At 56.3% G+C, this 16,328-nt stretch overlaps 1 protein-coding gene across 7 annotated transcripts in view; it reads left to right on the top strand.

Moving 5' to 3' along the window:
* Nucleotides 1-15,875, top strand: part of TMEM63C (transmembrane protein 63C) — a 116,459-nt gene extending 100,584 nt beyond the window's left edge. For all 7 annotated transcript variants that reach the window (XM_074996729.1, XM_074996727.1, XM_074996722.1 and 4 more), the window contains 17 exons: nt 147-198; nt 877-985; nt 1,654-1,727; nt 2,180-2,260; nt 2,852-2,972; nt 4,463-4,596; nt 5,138-5,260; nt 5,814-5,967; nt 6,502-6,608; nt 7,759-7,845; nt 10,358-10,423; nt 10,776-10,938; nt 12,249-12,354; nt 12,794-12,961; nt 13,282-13,397; nt 14,089-14,160; nt 14,443-15,875. In XM_074996729.1, the coding sequence (XP_074852830.1) occupies nt 147-198; nt 877-985; nt 1,654-1,727; nt 2,180-2,260; nt 2,852-2,972; nt 4,463-4,596; nt 5,138-5,260; nt 5,814-5,967; nt 6,502-6,608; nt 7,759-7,845; nt 10,358-10,423; nt 10,776-10,938; nt 12,249-12,354; nt 12,794-12,961; nt 13,282-13,397; nt 14,089-14,160; nt 14,443-14,655 (1,946 nt within the window). In that variant the 3' untranslated portion in view covers nt 14,656-15,875. The remainder of the gene's footprint in view (nt 1-146; nt 199-876; nt 986-1,653; nt 1,728-2,179; nt 2,261-2,851; nt 2,973-4,462; nt 4,597-5,137; nt 5,261-5,813; nt 5,968-6,501; nt 6,609-7,758; nt 7,846-10,357; nt 10,424-10,775; nt 10,939-12,248; nt 12,355-12,793; nt 12,962-13,281; nt 13,398-14,088; nt 14,161-14,442) is intronic.
* The last annotated feature ends 453 nt before the right edge of the window (nt 15,876-16,328 follow it).

Here is a 16,328-nt window from a genome sequence, read left to right as displayed (position 1 = left end):
GAGGCCCCCTGAGGAAGCAGCAGAGAGGAAAGAGCCATGAGGATACTCAGGCATCTGCCACAGATCAGCTGTTAGTGTTCTGGGCCTGAACCTCTTGAGATGTGGAGCATTCCTGTGACCTCTGTTCTTCCTCTCTTCTCTTCCAGGCAGCAGTCCAGCTCATTTTGGACGTACGACCATCGCCAATGTCCCGACACAGTACGTTCTCCCCGCCCCCCCATATCTTGTCGCTGCGTTCTCCACTTCTTGTGGGGCTGGCTGCCGGGAGCGAGCAGCTTTAGGCCATCAGCAGTGTGGGGAGTGACCTCAGAGACAGGGGACAGGGTTTACTTTTACATGACTGCTAAAGATCCCTGGGTCTATTGCACTGCACAGAAGTGTGAGCAGCTGATGACCAGACCACGAACAGCTGTCCACAAAGAGATGGGAGCCAACACTCCTATGCCATGCATGAAAGCACTTCCTGCTGGAACTGCCGTAACTTGGAGGCAGCACCTCCCCAGCCAGCACCCCTACACCATGTAATACAGCACCTCCTGAGTCTGGAGCGTCTTGAGCTTACAAGTTCTCCTGCCTCATTCCTTCAGCATCTCAGCTAGTGCTCCTGCGGCCTTTCCTCCCATGCTGCCCATTGCAAGAGGCGAGGAGTGCGATGACTGAACTCCCAGGGCTTGCCCTCCTGCACCCAGCCCTCAGAGCACCTTGTGCTGGAAGAGACTGGGACTTCAGTAGCAATGAACATGGATGCTTTGGGTTTGCACTGGCGTGGGGCAATAGCTTGCCCTCTGGGTGGAGGGGAGGGTGCAGTGAGCTCCCCTGATCTCCAGTGAGGGGCTGCTTTGTCAGGATGCGGGTCTGTTCCTTTTTCTTGCACAGAGACCGTCTCCTGTGGCTGCACAGTATCTTCGCACTCATCTATTTCATTGTCACCATCCTCTGTATGGCTCATCACTCCGTCCAGCTGGAATACAAGGAGGATGAGAAGGTAAGCTTCCCCCATCCTCTTATGCCAGCCCAAGGGGTCCCTGCACAGCGCAGCTTGTCCTTTGCCCTCTATGCTGTTGAATATGTTAGATCTTTACAAGTGGCCTGGAGGTGGGTTAGCTGGGAAGGAAGCACTGGATTTCTCCCTAATACTCTTTAACCTGAAAAAAAGACCCTCTACTGTGCTCCACTTCGCCTCTCCCCTCAAGTTGAAACTTGCTTGTGTTGCTAGTGAGGCACCGAGCTGAGCCCAAGGCCAAGCAGCGTAAGAGGTGGTCATGTCTAGTGGTTACAGCAGGGCCCTGTGTGTGTGTGTGTGTGTGTGTGTGTGTGTGTGTGAGAGTGCATGCGCATGCGCTTGAGTAGTTAGAGCTTGGAACTAGAAGTCAGGACTCCTAGTTGTGCTCCCAGCGCTTGGAGGGAGTATAGTGAACTCGCTAGGGCTGGGACTGAGAATCAGGACTACTGGATTTTATCCTGCCTTTGCCACCAGTTCACAGCGGGATCTTGTACACATCCAGTTCCCCCTCTGGGGATGGAAGAAAGGACACTGACCTTCCTCCTCGGGAGAGCCTGAGACGCTGCAGAAGCAGAAGTGCTGTGGCTGCAAGGGAGAACACGGTTCTGCTCCCTGATCCCTCCATCTCAGCTCCTCTTCTCCTTTCCCAGGTTGCCCGGACATTGATGGTCACCCGGATTCCCAAGGAGATCACAGACTCCTCCCTTGTCATCAAGCATTTTCAGTGAGTAGTACCCTAGGCGGATGCCTGATCTGTGCCCATCTCCCAGAGCTTCCTTGCCCTGGTTCTGCTGATTTTTGACAACTCACTGGAAGGAGGCAGGTCAGGACACCCAGGTTCTGTGAGCAGTAAAAACATTAGAGGAACATCACTGTGGAAACCAGGTGATGGTGCTGGAAACCAGAGGTCTCAAGTAATGGAGCAGGTGGTACTGTCCCCTGCTAGGTGCCATGACAAAGGCAGGTACTGAAAATACAGCCATCCTCCCTTCTCTTCATCCAGCATTGCCCAGGAAAAGACTTGCCTTCTGGAGTCTGGTTAGCCCCTGGGGCCAGGAGGCTCCTAGCCCTTGTGGAGCTGGGGGTGAGGAGAAGGCAGGGCTGGAAGTACTGAGTGACTTAAGTCTTTTCTGTCTCCTGGAGAGGAAAGTTTCACATGTCTGTCTGTGTCCCCAGCGAGGCCTATCCCAGCTGTACCGTCACCAACGTCCAGTTCTGTTTTGACGTTCGTAAGCTGATGAAGCTAGATGCAGAGAGGTGAGCCTGTGCTGGGACCCTGGTGCTGTGAACTCCTTAGGTGCCCCATGGAGCTCTCTCGCAGTGCCTGCACAGCACCCACAGATGAGCTCAAATGTCTGCGTGACCCCTGCCTGGATCAGCTTTGCCTTGGCAGAGAACAGAGCACCCCACGTTCTCCACAGGGCCTCAGGAGACCTGGCTGCTGCTGGGAAACATCTCATACATCATGGGCCTCCCTTGGCATTTGAGGCACCTTTATTTGAGTTTCCTGGTGCCCTTCCCTGACTGACTGGCTGTTCCTGGGGTACCCATTGTCTCTCTGGTGCTAGTAAGCACTGTCCCTCCTAGTGCTGCCATGGCAACAGGTCCCCATGCTGGGAGGAGTATGCCCAGCAGGATGGGTACACCAGGCTTCCCCTCTGTCCCTGTCTGCCATGCTGTCTGGGATGATCCTGGCCTGGCGTGCTGGGCAGGGGGAGACACGTTATGAAAGACGGGGGGAGCACCTGGGTGCCTCTGGACAAAAGACTCCTTTCCAGTGAATGAGGGGAGCTGCTCTTTTTGCTGGGAGGTCTCATGAAGTGTTCTCTCCCATCCCTTGCCTGGCAGGCGCAAGGCGATGAAGGGACGACTTTACTTCACCACCAAGGCCCAGAAAGAGGGGAAAATCATGATCAAAACTCACCCATGCGCCCGCATCTTCTGCTGTCGCAGCTGCGCCTTCGAACAGGTCAGAGCTGGGAGGGGCAGGGGAGCTGGGTAACACTCCTCCCCAGGGACCTGCCTGGAGATGCTCTCGTGACTTCCCCTCCCCATGCTGCTGTGCTCTTGTGACAGCCACCAAGTGGTGCTGCTCTCCAGTCTCCTTCCCACCATGCACACTGGAAAACAGAGGCTCAGGAGAATGAGCTCCAGCCCCTCGCTGCAGGGAGGGGCTTTCCACAGATCAGCAAACCACCCCCAGCATGCGTGGGGTTCACTGGCAGCCAGAGTCAGGCAGCTACCTGACCGGAGCTGGAGTTCTAGGTATTCAGGAAATGCTCACCCGCTACTGCCCTCTAGAGGCACAAACTGTGGCTTGCAGCCGTTGTTCCAAGCCAGACGGGGGTCTCCTTGGCAGACTTAGTGTTGTGCTTTTGCAAGCAGTGTGTCTACCTGGAGAGCCTGGAATGACGCCTGGCTCCTCTCACTCTCACACACAGTCCTGGGGCATCTCCCCATCTCAGCTGACTCACTACCACCGTGCATCCTGGGTTAGCTCTTGTCAGCCATTGAGCACTGTTTCTTAACATCAGAGAGGTAGCCGTGGTAGTCTGTATCTTCGAGAACAGCAAGAAGTCCTGTGGCACCTAGGCTAACATTGTTTCTTAATGTCTCTTCCTGCACTACGCAGATGCCATGGTCAGTATCAGGACCCTGTTGCACTACTGGCTGTATGTGCCCATGGGAAAACATAGACCCCCCTGCAAGTCGCTTCTCATTGGCAGATCACTGTGTGCGCCAGTAGAGGCCCCGCCCACACGGAGCAGCTCCATTCAGGACAGGGGACATCTGAAGCGTGATGGGGGAGGGATACAACCAGATAGTGGCGCACTTAAAATCCATAGGTGGTTCTGCAGGTTCTTTCCAGCAGTTACACAGTGTGAGGGCCAGCTCCTCCTACTCCCCAGGTGTCCCTTGCATCATTCACTGGCCGATGTCTCCTCAGCACTGCAGCTGGAGAGAGCCCGGACAAGGACTCTGAAGGAGGAGGACATAGTGATCTGATGGCTTAGTACACCTCCTTCTGCCACGTTTTCTTAGGGGGAAGATGGACAGTGTGGGGGCCAGATATCTGCACCCAATGGCGCTTATCCCAGTGATGCTGGAGTTATACGTACTCGGGGGCAGGGAGAGAATTTCAGCTCCTTTAGCATGGTTCCCAAACACTGCCTCCTTAGATCCTGCATGAAGGCATCTTCTGCCATAGTTTGGACCGCAGGTCCCAGTTCTCTCCTGGAATCCAAATTTCCCTCACCTGAGTGAGGGAGGAGCCTGGATGAACCAAGCCAGCTCCAGTCACCCCTGCATGTTGCTTGCTCAGCCCCTTCCCCCAACAGCCAATCCAAGTGTTGATGTGGCAGCCCCCAAATTTCATCCCCAGTGGTCCTCTGGGACGTCAGTCACCGTCCCTCCGGGAGGAGAGCTCCTTTTTAAAGTGACCTCTCCTCTCCCCTTCAGGTGGATGCTGAGCAGTACTATGGGGAGCTGGAAGAGAAACTGACTGATGAGTTCAATGCCGAGCGCAACCGCATCACGCTCAAACGCCTTGACATGGCCTTCGTTACTTTCCAGGATGAGAGGATGACAGCTGTGTGAGTGCCAACCTCAGCAGAAGCTGGGCTGAGGCCCTGCTACTACACCTGCCCTCTGGGCAGCCTGTAAATAACTTTCTCTACACATTTTCCCCCATCTGTGGGAAGCAAGCCTGAAATTCACCCTGCTCTGGGCAGTGAAAAGAACAAGCCACTTTCCCCTTAGCTCCTTCCCCTGCTGGGTGTGGGAGCAGGGATTGTTAGTCTGTTCTTGCCCTTACCTGCTCTGGGGGTGGGGCTGTCCCTGGCCATGGTGCTCTGAAGCCACCTAGGGGCACTCGTGAGTATTTCCATAGTTCCAGGTGGACTCTGATTTTCAGTAAGCTAAACCCCAATGGTTGTTCCATCTCAGCTGGACTCTGCCCATCATGTCAGGAGAGGAAATGAGCTCTGAGTACAGCAGAGGGCCACAGCCTGTGATGGTGGCAAGAATGTTTAGGGTGGTGGAACACTCCTCCCCACACCCCACTGCTCCTCTCCCCTGCGGGAGCTGGAATCTGTCTCATGAGCCAAGGTCTCCTCTGCCTCCTCTCTCCTGTAGGATTTTGAAGGATTACAGCCGCATCCACTGCCGCAGGCGCCCTCAGCAATCCTCTGTGACCACAGTGGTAAAGTCCCACAACTGGGGCGTCCGCTACGCTCCTGCCCCCGGTGACATCATCTGGTAAATCCCCACACAGCTCGATGGAGGGGGTACCAGGCACAAGGTGGATCCAAGAGTTTAGTTCTCTCAGACCTTTGGCAGCGCTGAGGGCTGAGAATCTGCCTCTGCGGGGCCTGAGCAGTGACACCAGTGCAGCAAGGTGGCAAGGCTCAGCTGGGCCAAGCCAGGGGGAAAAAGCGAGGTGTCCCCCAGGTTTTTTCTGGGACTGGTGAACCTTGGAGCCTATTGCAAGGAGCACAGGGATCCCATTATGCTGGCTTGCCTGGTGATGTGCCCAGTATGGGATGCAGGTGGGACAGTGCAGGACAGGGTGGTGTTGAGATAGGGTAGGATGGGAATTAACAGTTGGAAATCCAGAAGCAGAAACACTGGAATAGTCAAAAATAGTCATCCTTATGTGGGGGGCAGGTGTAGGGCAGAATGAACACGGGAGCCACGGGTCAGGCTTTGAAGGAGAAGCCCCTTCCCTGTCAGGTACCAGCATGGACACTCCAGCCACCTCTCTGCTCTACCTTCCTGGCCTCCACCTGCTGGATACTCTGTTTTCTCATAGGGAAAATTTATCCGTCCGTGGCACATCCTGGTGGGTGCGATTTGTCCTCCTCAATCTCTGCCTCTTCATCCTCCTCTTCTTCCTCACCACGCCTGCCATCATCGTCAACACCATAGACATGTTCAATGTGACACGGCCAGTGGAGAGCCTCAAGGTAGCTGATTCCCAGGGGGTTCTGGCTCCCAGACTCAGGGCCCCACCACAGGGGTTAACCATTTCCATACCGGCCTCTTCTCTGTGCTCTCCTTGTGTGTAAAGCCATCTTCTTGGCAAGAGGAGAACCCAGATGGCTGGCAGCCACATGTCCCTGATGGAGGTGTCCTCAGGTTCTGTCTCTCTGTATGTGGGCTGGTGTGTGCACCTACCAGGGAAATGGGGTCGTTGCCTGGGGAGCATGTGGAACCAGTGGGGTGGGGTAGCTTTGTGAGTGTGCTGAAGCAATGGAAGTGTGGGGGACCCATTACAGACTACACCAAGCGCTGGGCTGCTCCAGAGCTGTCATTAATCCAGCCCCTTCCTCCCCGGTGAGCTGTGAGCTGCAGCCACGGGCCTGGGTGCTTTCTCTGTCCCAGTAGAGCCTCCTGTCCTCAGCCTCGCCTCCCTGCCAGTGATGGGACAAGCATCCCAGCTGCCCCTCCCACCAGCCAGGTAGGGTCCTGAGATTGTCTCTGGTGTCTCCCCTCCCTAGAATCCCGTCCTTACCCAGTTCTTCCCCACGTTGATGCTCTGGGCCTTCTCTGTGTTCCTGCCCTTCGTCGTGTACTATTCCGCCTTCTTCGAGTCACACTGGACCAGGTAACTCATGGCCTTTACATTCTGACCTTTCCCCTGGGGGGCTGCCTGTCCCCTCAGAGTCACTCAGGATCTGAATGTGAATGAAAATCCTGGTAGGTGCCATCTAACCCATCTCCAGGTGTCATGGGGGCTTGGTCCCTTCAGCCTGTTTCCATGGGCACTGTCCAGTCTGGGTGGAACAGGCCACCCGTCCATCTCTGAGGAGACCATTCCGTGCCCTGAGAGATCACACCCTACACTAGCCGGGTTACAGTGCTCGGGGCTGTACTGTTCGTTCCTGTCTCAGCTGGTCATCAATCACTGGTGTCCGCACATACAAGTGCATCAGTCCAAACAGGCCCGGAATTTCCAGGGCTGAAGAACACGTGAAGCTGAATGGGCCCAGGCACAGTCATCTCCACGCCTCTGTGGATGGAGATGCAGGCACCTTCCTTGTAAAAAATGACCTGCTAACAGAGGGGTTGTCAAAGCTCCCTCCCTACCCCACCCCCCACACTGATGAACCTCCTTTAATTACCCAGTAGTTCCCTCTCCTCTCCCTTTCTGTAAACCTGTCCCTGGGCTCCACTAATGCCTCGCCATGGCTGTAACCAGCAAGCCAGCCATGGTTGTCCAGCTCCAGTCCCGCTCTGGTCCACTCCCAGTGCCCCACTCAGCAGCATCCCCTGCAGGCAGCCCAAGCCACACAGTGTCCTCCAGCCATGCTCCTTCCACCGGCATCCCCTGCCAGTGTCATATCTCACCCTCCGGCACGAAGTGTGTGTCTCCAGGCTCCAGCACTGAATGTCCTAAGCTGGCGATGCAGCCAAGGCTCATTGGTGAGAGGGAAAGCTGGCAGGTGCGGCTCGTGAATGACAGGCAGATTTCTAACTGCAAATACAACAGTGGGAAGTGTGAGAAGTGGAGAGAGATAGTGGGAGTTGGGTGCGGGGGGCTCCCCAGATGGCTTCTCCACACCCTGTTCCCTCCCCGGGTTCTCTGCACAGGTTAGAGAACGAATCTCCCCCTTCCCCAGTTCATGCTCTGCTCTGCCTTTGATGATTAGGCAGATTCCCCGGTGAAGAACCGGGCCCCAGCCTCAAGCATCTCTCCTTCCAGTTTCTCTTCTGCCTCCAAAATGCATGAAGATATTTTCCTTTTTTTCCTGTAGGTCGAATGAAAATCAGGTTACAATGCACAAGTGCTACTTCTTCCTGGTGTTCATGGTGATCATCCTGCCCTCTCTGGGGCTGACCAGGTACAACCTCCTGCATTCTCCTGCAGATGAGGAATTGTGTGCATGTCCCTGAAACTCTTCACCCTGATGGATCAATCCCAAAGTATTCGGCAGCAATGGTGTGTGCCAGGATCTTTTCCCCCACCACTGAAATGCAGCCACCTCTGGAACGGAACCCAGCAGCTCCTAGCACTGAGCAACTTGGCAGACCAATTAAGGCAGGAAGTGAAGTGTAATGTACCCATTTGAAACCTAATAGTAAATTAGGCGTTAGGAACTGCCCAGGGTGGAAACTGACCAGAATGCCAGAATTAACTCCCTGACTCTTAAGCAATGTGCTGTGCTGTCTTTAATAACCATGCATATTTCAGGGGGCATCACTGTTACCCAGGCCATCCCTAAGGTTTATGGGTCCTGACGCAGTATTATTAATCTGGTGCCCCTGTGCCCAATGGCTGCTGAAGGGGAGCAATTTTTTGAGAGATGTGATTTTATAATCTTCAGCAACAAACTAATGAAACATTTTTAAAGCAAATTTTAAGCTACGGTCCTGTCAACTGACGCAGTAAATTCAGAAACTGGCAGTGTGTATCTGGGGTTGGTACATGCCAGCTCAATGGCTTCAGAGCCACTTGAGTGACTCTTCCACAGGGTCAGAGTGCTGCTTAATGCTCTGATGAGCTTTTCACTTTTAAGTTAACTAGATCCTCTCTGGAGGAAGCGGAACCACAGAACAGGGCTAGGAAGATGTGGGTGGACATTAAGACCCAGTGGTACCCCCAATTTTCAGGTGCCTCGTGTAACTGCGTATTCTGTGTATGGGTAAGGACAGCCGGAGTGTTATATCTTCTCTGCAGGACTGCCACAGCACAAACCCCCTGGAGGATTAACTCTTTAAAGAAGAAAATATCTTGAAGAGCAATAGCTCCCTACTTATTATTCTCCGTGTTGTTCTTTGTGGCCGCTCGATAGCTTTAGGGGATTTGGAGTGGCCCAGTTTGTCTTTGAGAGAGAACTAAGCATCATCCCCTGGGGAATTTCCCGATCTAATTGACTAATCGTGTGTATGAAACAGAAATGGCAAAAGCAGCAGAGCTCTTTGCGGACTCCTGCTGAAGCCCTTACTCTCCAGCCCTTTAGCCAGAAAGCTCTCACTTCCCCTCTCAGCACAGTCACTGTCTGTTCCTGTAGTCTTTCTCTTCCCCAGGCTCTCCCCTGGAGAGCCCCTCAGCCCAAGGACCTTTCTGCACCTCCCCTTCCTTTCTGTGTTTGAACTAGATCAAGTGACCTGGGTATTAAGCCCTCATTTGTCCAACTGATTGGCAAAGGAGCTCCTTGGCCAGGTGTGCATGTGAACCTTGTTCTCAGCTCTGGTTAAGCTGTGATCAGTTCACGATCCTGGGAGTATCCTTATTCCAGAGCCGGCTGGGATCCATTTTGGTTCCCAGGACAACTTAGAGAACCCATTGGGCAGACTTGCTCTCATCTGTGGTGGTGGGTGGCTCTAACAGCTGGAGCTGGTCAGAGCATAACAATCCATCAGTCCTATCTCTGATGCTGATGCTTAGGGACTCTGGCTGTGCAGGGGCAATGGCCAAGCAGCTAGTGCTGCCTTGCAAAGCTGGAGATGTGCAAAGGGACCAAAGCGTCAAGCAGGAACAACAGCTGCTCCAGTCAGCTCTGACCAGGCTTCTTCATAGGTTTAGCCCAGGGGTGTCCAACTGGTGGCCCACAGGCCAGAATCTGGCCTGCAGAGCCTTTTTATCTGGCCCACAGGGCTGGCTGCCATGGCAGGACTGGCTGGTACAGAGTCCCAGCAGCTGGGGCATGGAGCCGCCCCTGGCTTGGGGGCAGATCCGCAGCTGGGGCATGGGGCCAGCCACAGAATGGTTTGGGGCTGTGGTGGGGGGTTAAGCCTGGGGGTGGTCATTGGGACAGATTGGGGCTGCAGGGTTTTAGGGCTGCAGGGTGGGGGGTAGTTTGAGGCTGCGGGGGGTCCTAGGCTGGGGGTGGTTTGGGGCTGCATGGGATTTAAACTTGAGGGTGGAGGGGCAGTTTGGGTCTGCTGGGGGGGCTAAGCCTAGGGGGGACAGTTTGGCGCTGCAAGGGCTTTAAGTCGGCGGGTGGTTTGTGCCTATTGAGATCAGCCCCCCAGAATAGATAAAAAATTGCCACGTGGCCCCCAGTGGAAAAAGGTTGGATACCCCTGGTTTAGCCCTTTCTGTGGAGAGTCGGAACCAGGTCCTTCAGTAAGTGTCACCTTACATGCCAGTGTTCTCAGTATTTGCACCAGCTGTTCCTTCCCAGCCCAGCCTTTATTATGATGAATGTTCTTATTATTCCCCCAATGCAAAAAAACAACCTGCTGGGCAAGCTCACACTGAGCTCAGGCCCCTGCCAAAGGGAGTGGAGAGACGGGCGAGGGAAAGTTGCAGTACAAGACCTCTCCCACTCTGTGGCATGAGAGAGACGGACTCTCCGTTCTGTGTAACACATTTCTAACCAGCGCCTGTTCTCCCTGCTCCTCCTCCAGTTTGGATCTCTTCTTCCACTGGCTCTTTGACATCCACTTCCTGGATGAGGCGAATATAAAGTTCCAGTGAGTACCAGTGGACCTGCGTTGAGTGGAGCCATGTTTGTATGGGGAGATGCTGGAGATTATGGGGAGCCGCATGCGCAGCAGCGTGGGTATAGGGGCAGAAGAGGTGCACTTTGCGCTGTGGAGGTGGGGTGCACTGCTTTGGGACACTCCATGTTTTAGCCCCCATTTCTGAGCCATTCCTGAGCAGCAGGGCCCAGCTCCTGAACCCAGCAATCCTGCAGCTGCTGCCTTCTGCACTGCTGGGAGTGATTCAGGCATGAGTTCTGCAGCCTCCAGCCTGGCACAGCTCTGTTTCAGCCATCTGCTTGGGGCACTCCTCATTCTCTTCCCTCCTTGTCTTTGGGACCAGGTGCGTTTTCCTCCCTGATAACGGCGCCTTTTTTGTCAACTACGTCATCACGTCCAGTCTGATCGGGACAGCCATGGAGCTACTGCGCATCCCCAACCTCATCGTCTACACAGCCCGCCTCTGCTTTGCCAAGTCAGAGCCAGAGCGACTCCATGTCAAGCGGGTACGTGGCTCGGCTCCCTGCATACCCACACCCACACACTGCCCAGCTGCCGTGCCCCTCCTGGGAACTCAGACCTGCCAGATCCCAGGGAAACACCCAGAGGCCTGTCTTCAGTGTCCTGGCCAGGAACGACTTCTTGTACTCAGGCAGCTGGGGCTCTGGTCGCAGTGCCTCTGGGAGAGGCCCATGTCCAAGGGCTTCTTGGCGCTCTGGTCACAGTGCCTCTGGTGACAGGTCCGTGGCCCAGGGCTGCTCCAGTAGGTGGCGCTCTGGTCACAGTGCCTCTGAGGACAGGCCCATGGCCCAGGGCTGCTCCAGTAGGTGGCGCTCTGCTCGCAGTGCCCCTGAGGACAGGCCCATGGCCAAGGGCTGCTCCAGTAGGTGGCACTGTGGTTGCAGTGCCTTTGGTGATAGGCCTGTGGCCATGGGCTGCTCCAATAGGTGGTGCTCTGGTCGCAGTGCCCCTGTGGATAGGCCCGTGGCCCAGGGCTGCTCCATTAGGTGGCACTCTGGTTTCAGTGCCTCTGAGGACAGGCCCATGGCAAAGGGCTGCTCCAGTAGGTGGTGCTCTGGTCGTGGTGCCTCTGAAGACAGGCCCATGGCTGAGAGCTGTTCTCGGAGATGGGACTCTGGACCTTCTGGCCAAGAGCTGCTCCAGGAGGCTAGGGCCCTGCTTCCAGAACCTCTGGGGGCAGGCTTGTGGCTGGGGGATGCCGCAGAAGGCTCAGCTTTAGTTCCAGTCCCTCTGGGGCTGGCAGGGGTAAGCTGTGCAGGCCTTGGAAAGCAGCAGGGTGAGGGAGTGCAGCATGTGACACCCCCACCCCCAGCTGTGTGAGAAGCAGCAGTGCCCGGCTCTGAAGGGAAATCCACCCTGTGGTCAGCGGGTGATGGTTGCGCCATGTTGCTGGTGGATTATAAAGGAAGAAGGGAAGCACAAACAACTGGGAGTTGCTGCCTGGCCCTGGAAGAGATACTGGGGAATGTGGGGTTCGGGGGGAGCCAACGGGCTGGGAGATTTGGAGTCAGTTCCTATCTTTGCTACACACTCTCTGGTTGAGCTGGGACAAGACCTGCCATCTCAGAGCCCCGGTTCTCGATCTGTGGTAGGGACACAATACATCCTTCTTCTGCCTTTCGTCTGTCCAGGTGGAGTACCAGCTCTCCAGAGAGGAGCTGTCTCCACTATTCGTATGTACAGCACCTAGTAGCGGGTGCCGCAGTCACAGTGGGGGCCTCCAGCTGGTGCTGTACCAGACACATAACACTAGTCTGGAGGCGACTGGGTAACTTTGCTGTTGGTTGTGTCTTAGAGCCAAGCCTATGAGTTCCAGTTCGGGCTGGAGTATGCCTGGACCTGCTGCATCTTTGCTGTCGTCATGACTTACAGCATCACCTGCCCCATCATAGTGCCCTTTGGTGAGTGTCTACGCCAGTCCCATGCGCTACCAGCCCAACCCCTCAGCTGTCTCACCATCTTTTCGGGCTGGTCCTGAGGCTGAAAGCAGCCTCACCTTTACTCGTGTTCCACAGGACAGCCTGTCTGTACCCTGAGGAAGTGAGATGATGATCAGAAGGCAGCGCTATCTGGTCTCATTAGCCCCCTGCTGTATACCTCCCCCGCTGCTCACGGTCATGCAGTGACTGGTGAACCATTCCTGAGTACAGAGAGGTGGGCAGGGATCAGCTGCCAAATCCTTTGGCCCAAAACTTAACCACTGACATCAATCCCGTGAATAGTTCTCCTTGACCCAGTCCCCCATCTCCTCTCCTAGCTGTGTGCTCCCTCCTCACTCCCCCGACCCACTTTGTCCCATGGCAGCACCTGTCCTGACCCCCTTTCACCCTCCTGGCCCAGGTCTGCTCTACATGCTGCTGAAACACATGGTCGATCGCTACAATATTTACTACGTGTACATCCCCACCAAGCTGAACCAACGCATCCATTCGGCGGCCGTCAGCCAGGTGGTGGTGGCACCCATCCTCTGCATGTTTTGGCTGCTCTTCTTCTCAGTCCTGCGCCTAGGTAGGGTGGGCTCAGGGCAGAGCATCCCCTGGGCTAGACCTTATCTGCCTCGGGGCTCTCATCTCTAAGGGACACACAGCCAGTGAGCCTCACTTCCTCATTGAAACAGGAGAAGGAGGAACGGGGAGGGCAGGGAGGAAGGAAACAGGGAGAGGGTAACGTTGGGAAGATCTTGACTGTACTAACCATGTCAGAGGAGGGCTTGGCCAGCTGTGGGGGAGATCGCGCCTGGTGCTCAGAAGCTGTTGTGACTGGTAGGAAATGGAGCTGGTGGAGGCTGATGCAGACATCAGTGCTGGCTGGCTGTTTGTCTGTTCCAGGTCCTGTCCGTCCCATCACCCTCTTTACCTTCGTGATCCTTCTGTCCTGCATCCTCTTCTCTTTCTTTGGCCTGTGTCTGAAGAAGCTGCAGCCAAGGAAGCCCTCTAGCTACCAGGTGAGAGACAGAAGCAGCCCCTTTGTTCTCAGGCCCTGACTCATCATCTCTTTGTCCTGATAGTTCAGTTTGTGTCTTGCGTCTCAGGGGTAAATATTCATGGAGGTGCCTGAGGATTTAGTTGCATCTGGCGCAAACCCAGGGCTGACTCCCCAGTGCACCATGGAGCATCTCCTCTGCGCCCATTCACCATCACCAGCTTTGTGTGTCTGTGCTGCAGTGGCCTGGCTGGAAGTGGCCCTCCTTGGCTCCAGCTCACAGGCTCCATACCCCACAGTGCTCACCCCATAAGCAATGATGGGGGATGCTGCATTGTAAGAGGTGCCAGTACATGAGCTCTATTCTGCTAGTGAATGCAGGCCACTTCCTAGAAAACGCCAGGCTCCTGCCTACCAGGCCCTATGACCCAGGCTGTGAGAGCTGAGGAGTAGCTGCAGCATCCCCAGTGGCCACTGTCTAGCCCATCTCTGCGTTTTCTAGAGCTGTGAAATCAGCTGCGCTGGGGCTGTCTCTTGGCCTGGGCTCTGTGGTCAGCTCCGTGAGCCCTGGCTCTCAGCTAGGAAGTGTCAGCGGCTGAAGACCTGGTCCCTCCCCTCCCTCTCCAGGCTGTCTCAGGGTGTGTTCAGGGTTTTGCCCCCACAACCGCTCCTTTGCTCCCTGACTGCTGCGTATGTCCCCTCTCTGCCTGCAGATGTCTGAGCAGTCAGAAGGGGCCTTCAACGACGCAGAAAGAAGCAGCATCTCCTCAACCCCTAACTCCAATGTGAGTATATCTGCTCCCCAGCTCCCCTCCTGCCCTCCCTGGCCTCGCGCCTCAGGCGCCTCACTGCAGGGGGAGCAGCCAAACTCTTCACACATTGCTGGCTGTTCCTCTCCTGGGGGCTGCTCTTGCAAATGGAAGGCAATACGCTCGCATACCCCAGTCCCAGGGCCAGTCAGGCCCCTCCTTTCTTCCAGCCTGGATTCAAGGGGGAGTCTTCTCCCAAGCCCTGAAACATGGCCCCTCCTGCCTCGCTGCTAGTCCATTGTCTGCTTTGTGCCCCAGATGTTTGTGGCCACAGTGCTGCAGGAGCCAGAGCTGAGCCTGACACCGGCTGCCTCCCCCGCTCACCAGTCCTATGGCACGATGGGCAACCGGCCGGAGCCAGTGGAGAACAGCGAGGAGGGCGGCCTGCAGAGCTTTGAGACGGAGCTGGAGACTGTGGAGGGTGAATTCAGAACCGGGCCCGTGGTGGAGGACCAGGTCCGTTACCACTGAGCAGCCTCCTGCAGCGGCAACACTAGCCGGACAGAAACACGGCCATCAAATACTGAGAGCGGGGGAACTCCATCTTGTAGGCCCCAGGCTTGAGCTGCTGTGTCGACCCTGCCCCCAGCTCTCAGGCGCTGGTGAGGGGCCAGTGCTGCTGACTGACCAGATCCAACCCGGCTGAACAGCAGCAGCTTCCCTGGCCTGTGAGAGCCCAAGTCCCAGGGCTGAGGCGCAGCGGCATCCCCCTTGTGCACACTGATAATACTGGGGTCTAGGCTGCAGCTGTGGAGACAGAACTGACCTGCGAGAGAGATCCCAGGAGGCCTCCTGCTTCCATCCTGGGCTCCAGCTCTGAGCGGCTGGAGCTGACTGCTCGTGCATCTCGTGCTCGGTAGCTTGCCTGCCCTTCCCCTGCCTTCTCCTTCGCCTGGAGTCAGGATCGGTCGCCACAGACCTCGGGCGCCCCTCTGGGCGTTCCCCAGCTCGCCCTGCCGTTCAGCATCCCTGAGGGAAGGACACCGGCTCCTGGGCGCGCACAGAGCGGTTGCACCAGGGCGGACGCGGCGGGGAACCCTTTTTAGCTCTGTATTTTGGAGCGAGCAGGGGTGGGCTTGGGGAATGGGACTGGCCTCCTGCTGCCAAGGGACGAGGCCCAGCCAACTCCCATGAATGCGTGCAACGCAGAAGCGAAGGCTGGCACTGCCTTGGTTGCTGGGGGCGCCAACCAGCCTCAAGTGCAGCTGCCAACCTCTTAGCTTTGTGGCGTACTTGCTGCTGCTGCTGCTGCTGCTCCAAGGAGCAGGGGAGGGGGAACCCCTCTCAGCTGGGCCAACAAGGGAGCCTGGGTGTCACCTTCTCCTCCTCCACCCCCACCCCATGTCTGTTTGTGGCTGGGTGTGTGAGTGCTGAGCTTTGGCTTTGAATCTCCTTGCCTTGGTCATGTTCTGCTGGGACCACTCACCGGGCTCCCCAGGGTATGAGAGTCAGACGGTGGGTGGCAGGGAGAGAGGGCTGAGGCCAGGGTGGACTAACAGGTACTGGAAGGAGAGGCGTGGGCCCTGAAGCATTAACTCTTTGTACACCAGCATGGTCCAGACTGCTGGCTCTTTGTGCATGAACCCTGGAGCTGCATGTAGGCTCCACAGGACTGAAGAGGCAGCTGGGCACAGGAGAGTGTGATACATGCAGGGGCTTATGCCTGTGGCTGAACACGCTGCTTTGGGAAATCTCTGGGCTCATCTCCTGGCCTTGAGAAAAGGTGGAGGAAACTCCCAAGCAGGCTGATGAAAGCTTGTTTCAGCTGGTGGTGCAGAGCGCCCAGGGGTCTACAGCTGGGGGGGCAGGGGCAGCCTGAATGAATCATTGCGGGGGGGAGGGGGGGCAGCGCTGGCTTGGGCGGGCAAGTGCCAGCAGGCTTTAATAACAAGGGCTCCTGCAGCTCTCCGGGGGAACCAAGTCCATGGCTAAGCCTAGCTCTTCCGCCACACTTCTCAGTTGTGGGTGTCGCAGCCCGGCTCAAAGGCAGGCTGTGCCATTAGCCCATTGTACAGCTGGGGCACCTGAGGTGAGGCGTGGGAACCCTCCCCCGACCCCGGGGAGGGCATGGTGCCAAGGGGGAAAGGCAGTCCAAGGGCAGGGCGTGTGCAGCACAAGTGCTGGCGCCGGTGCACCTGGGAAGG

Source organism: Carettochelys insculpta, chromosome 6 (genome assembly GCF_033958435.1).
Source record: "Carettochelys insculpta isolate YL-2023 chromosome 6, ASM3395843v1, whole genome shotgun sequence".
Taxonomy (NCBI): domain Eukaryota; kingdom Metazoa; phylum Chordata; order Testudines; family Carettochelyidae; genus Carettochelys; species Carettochelys insculpta.
This window is presented reverse-complemented; position numbering and strand designations above follow the sequence as displayed.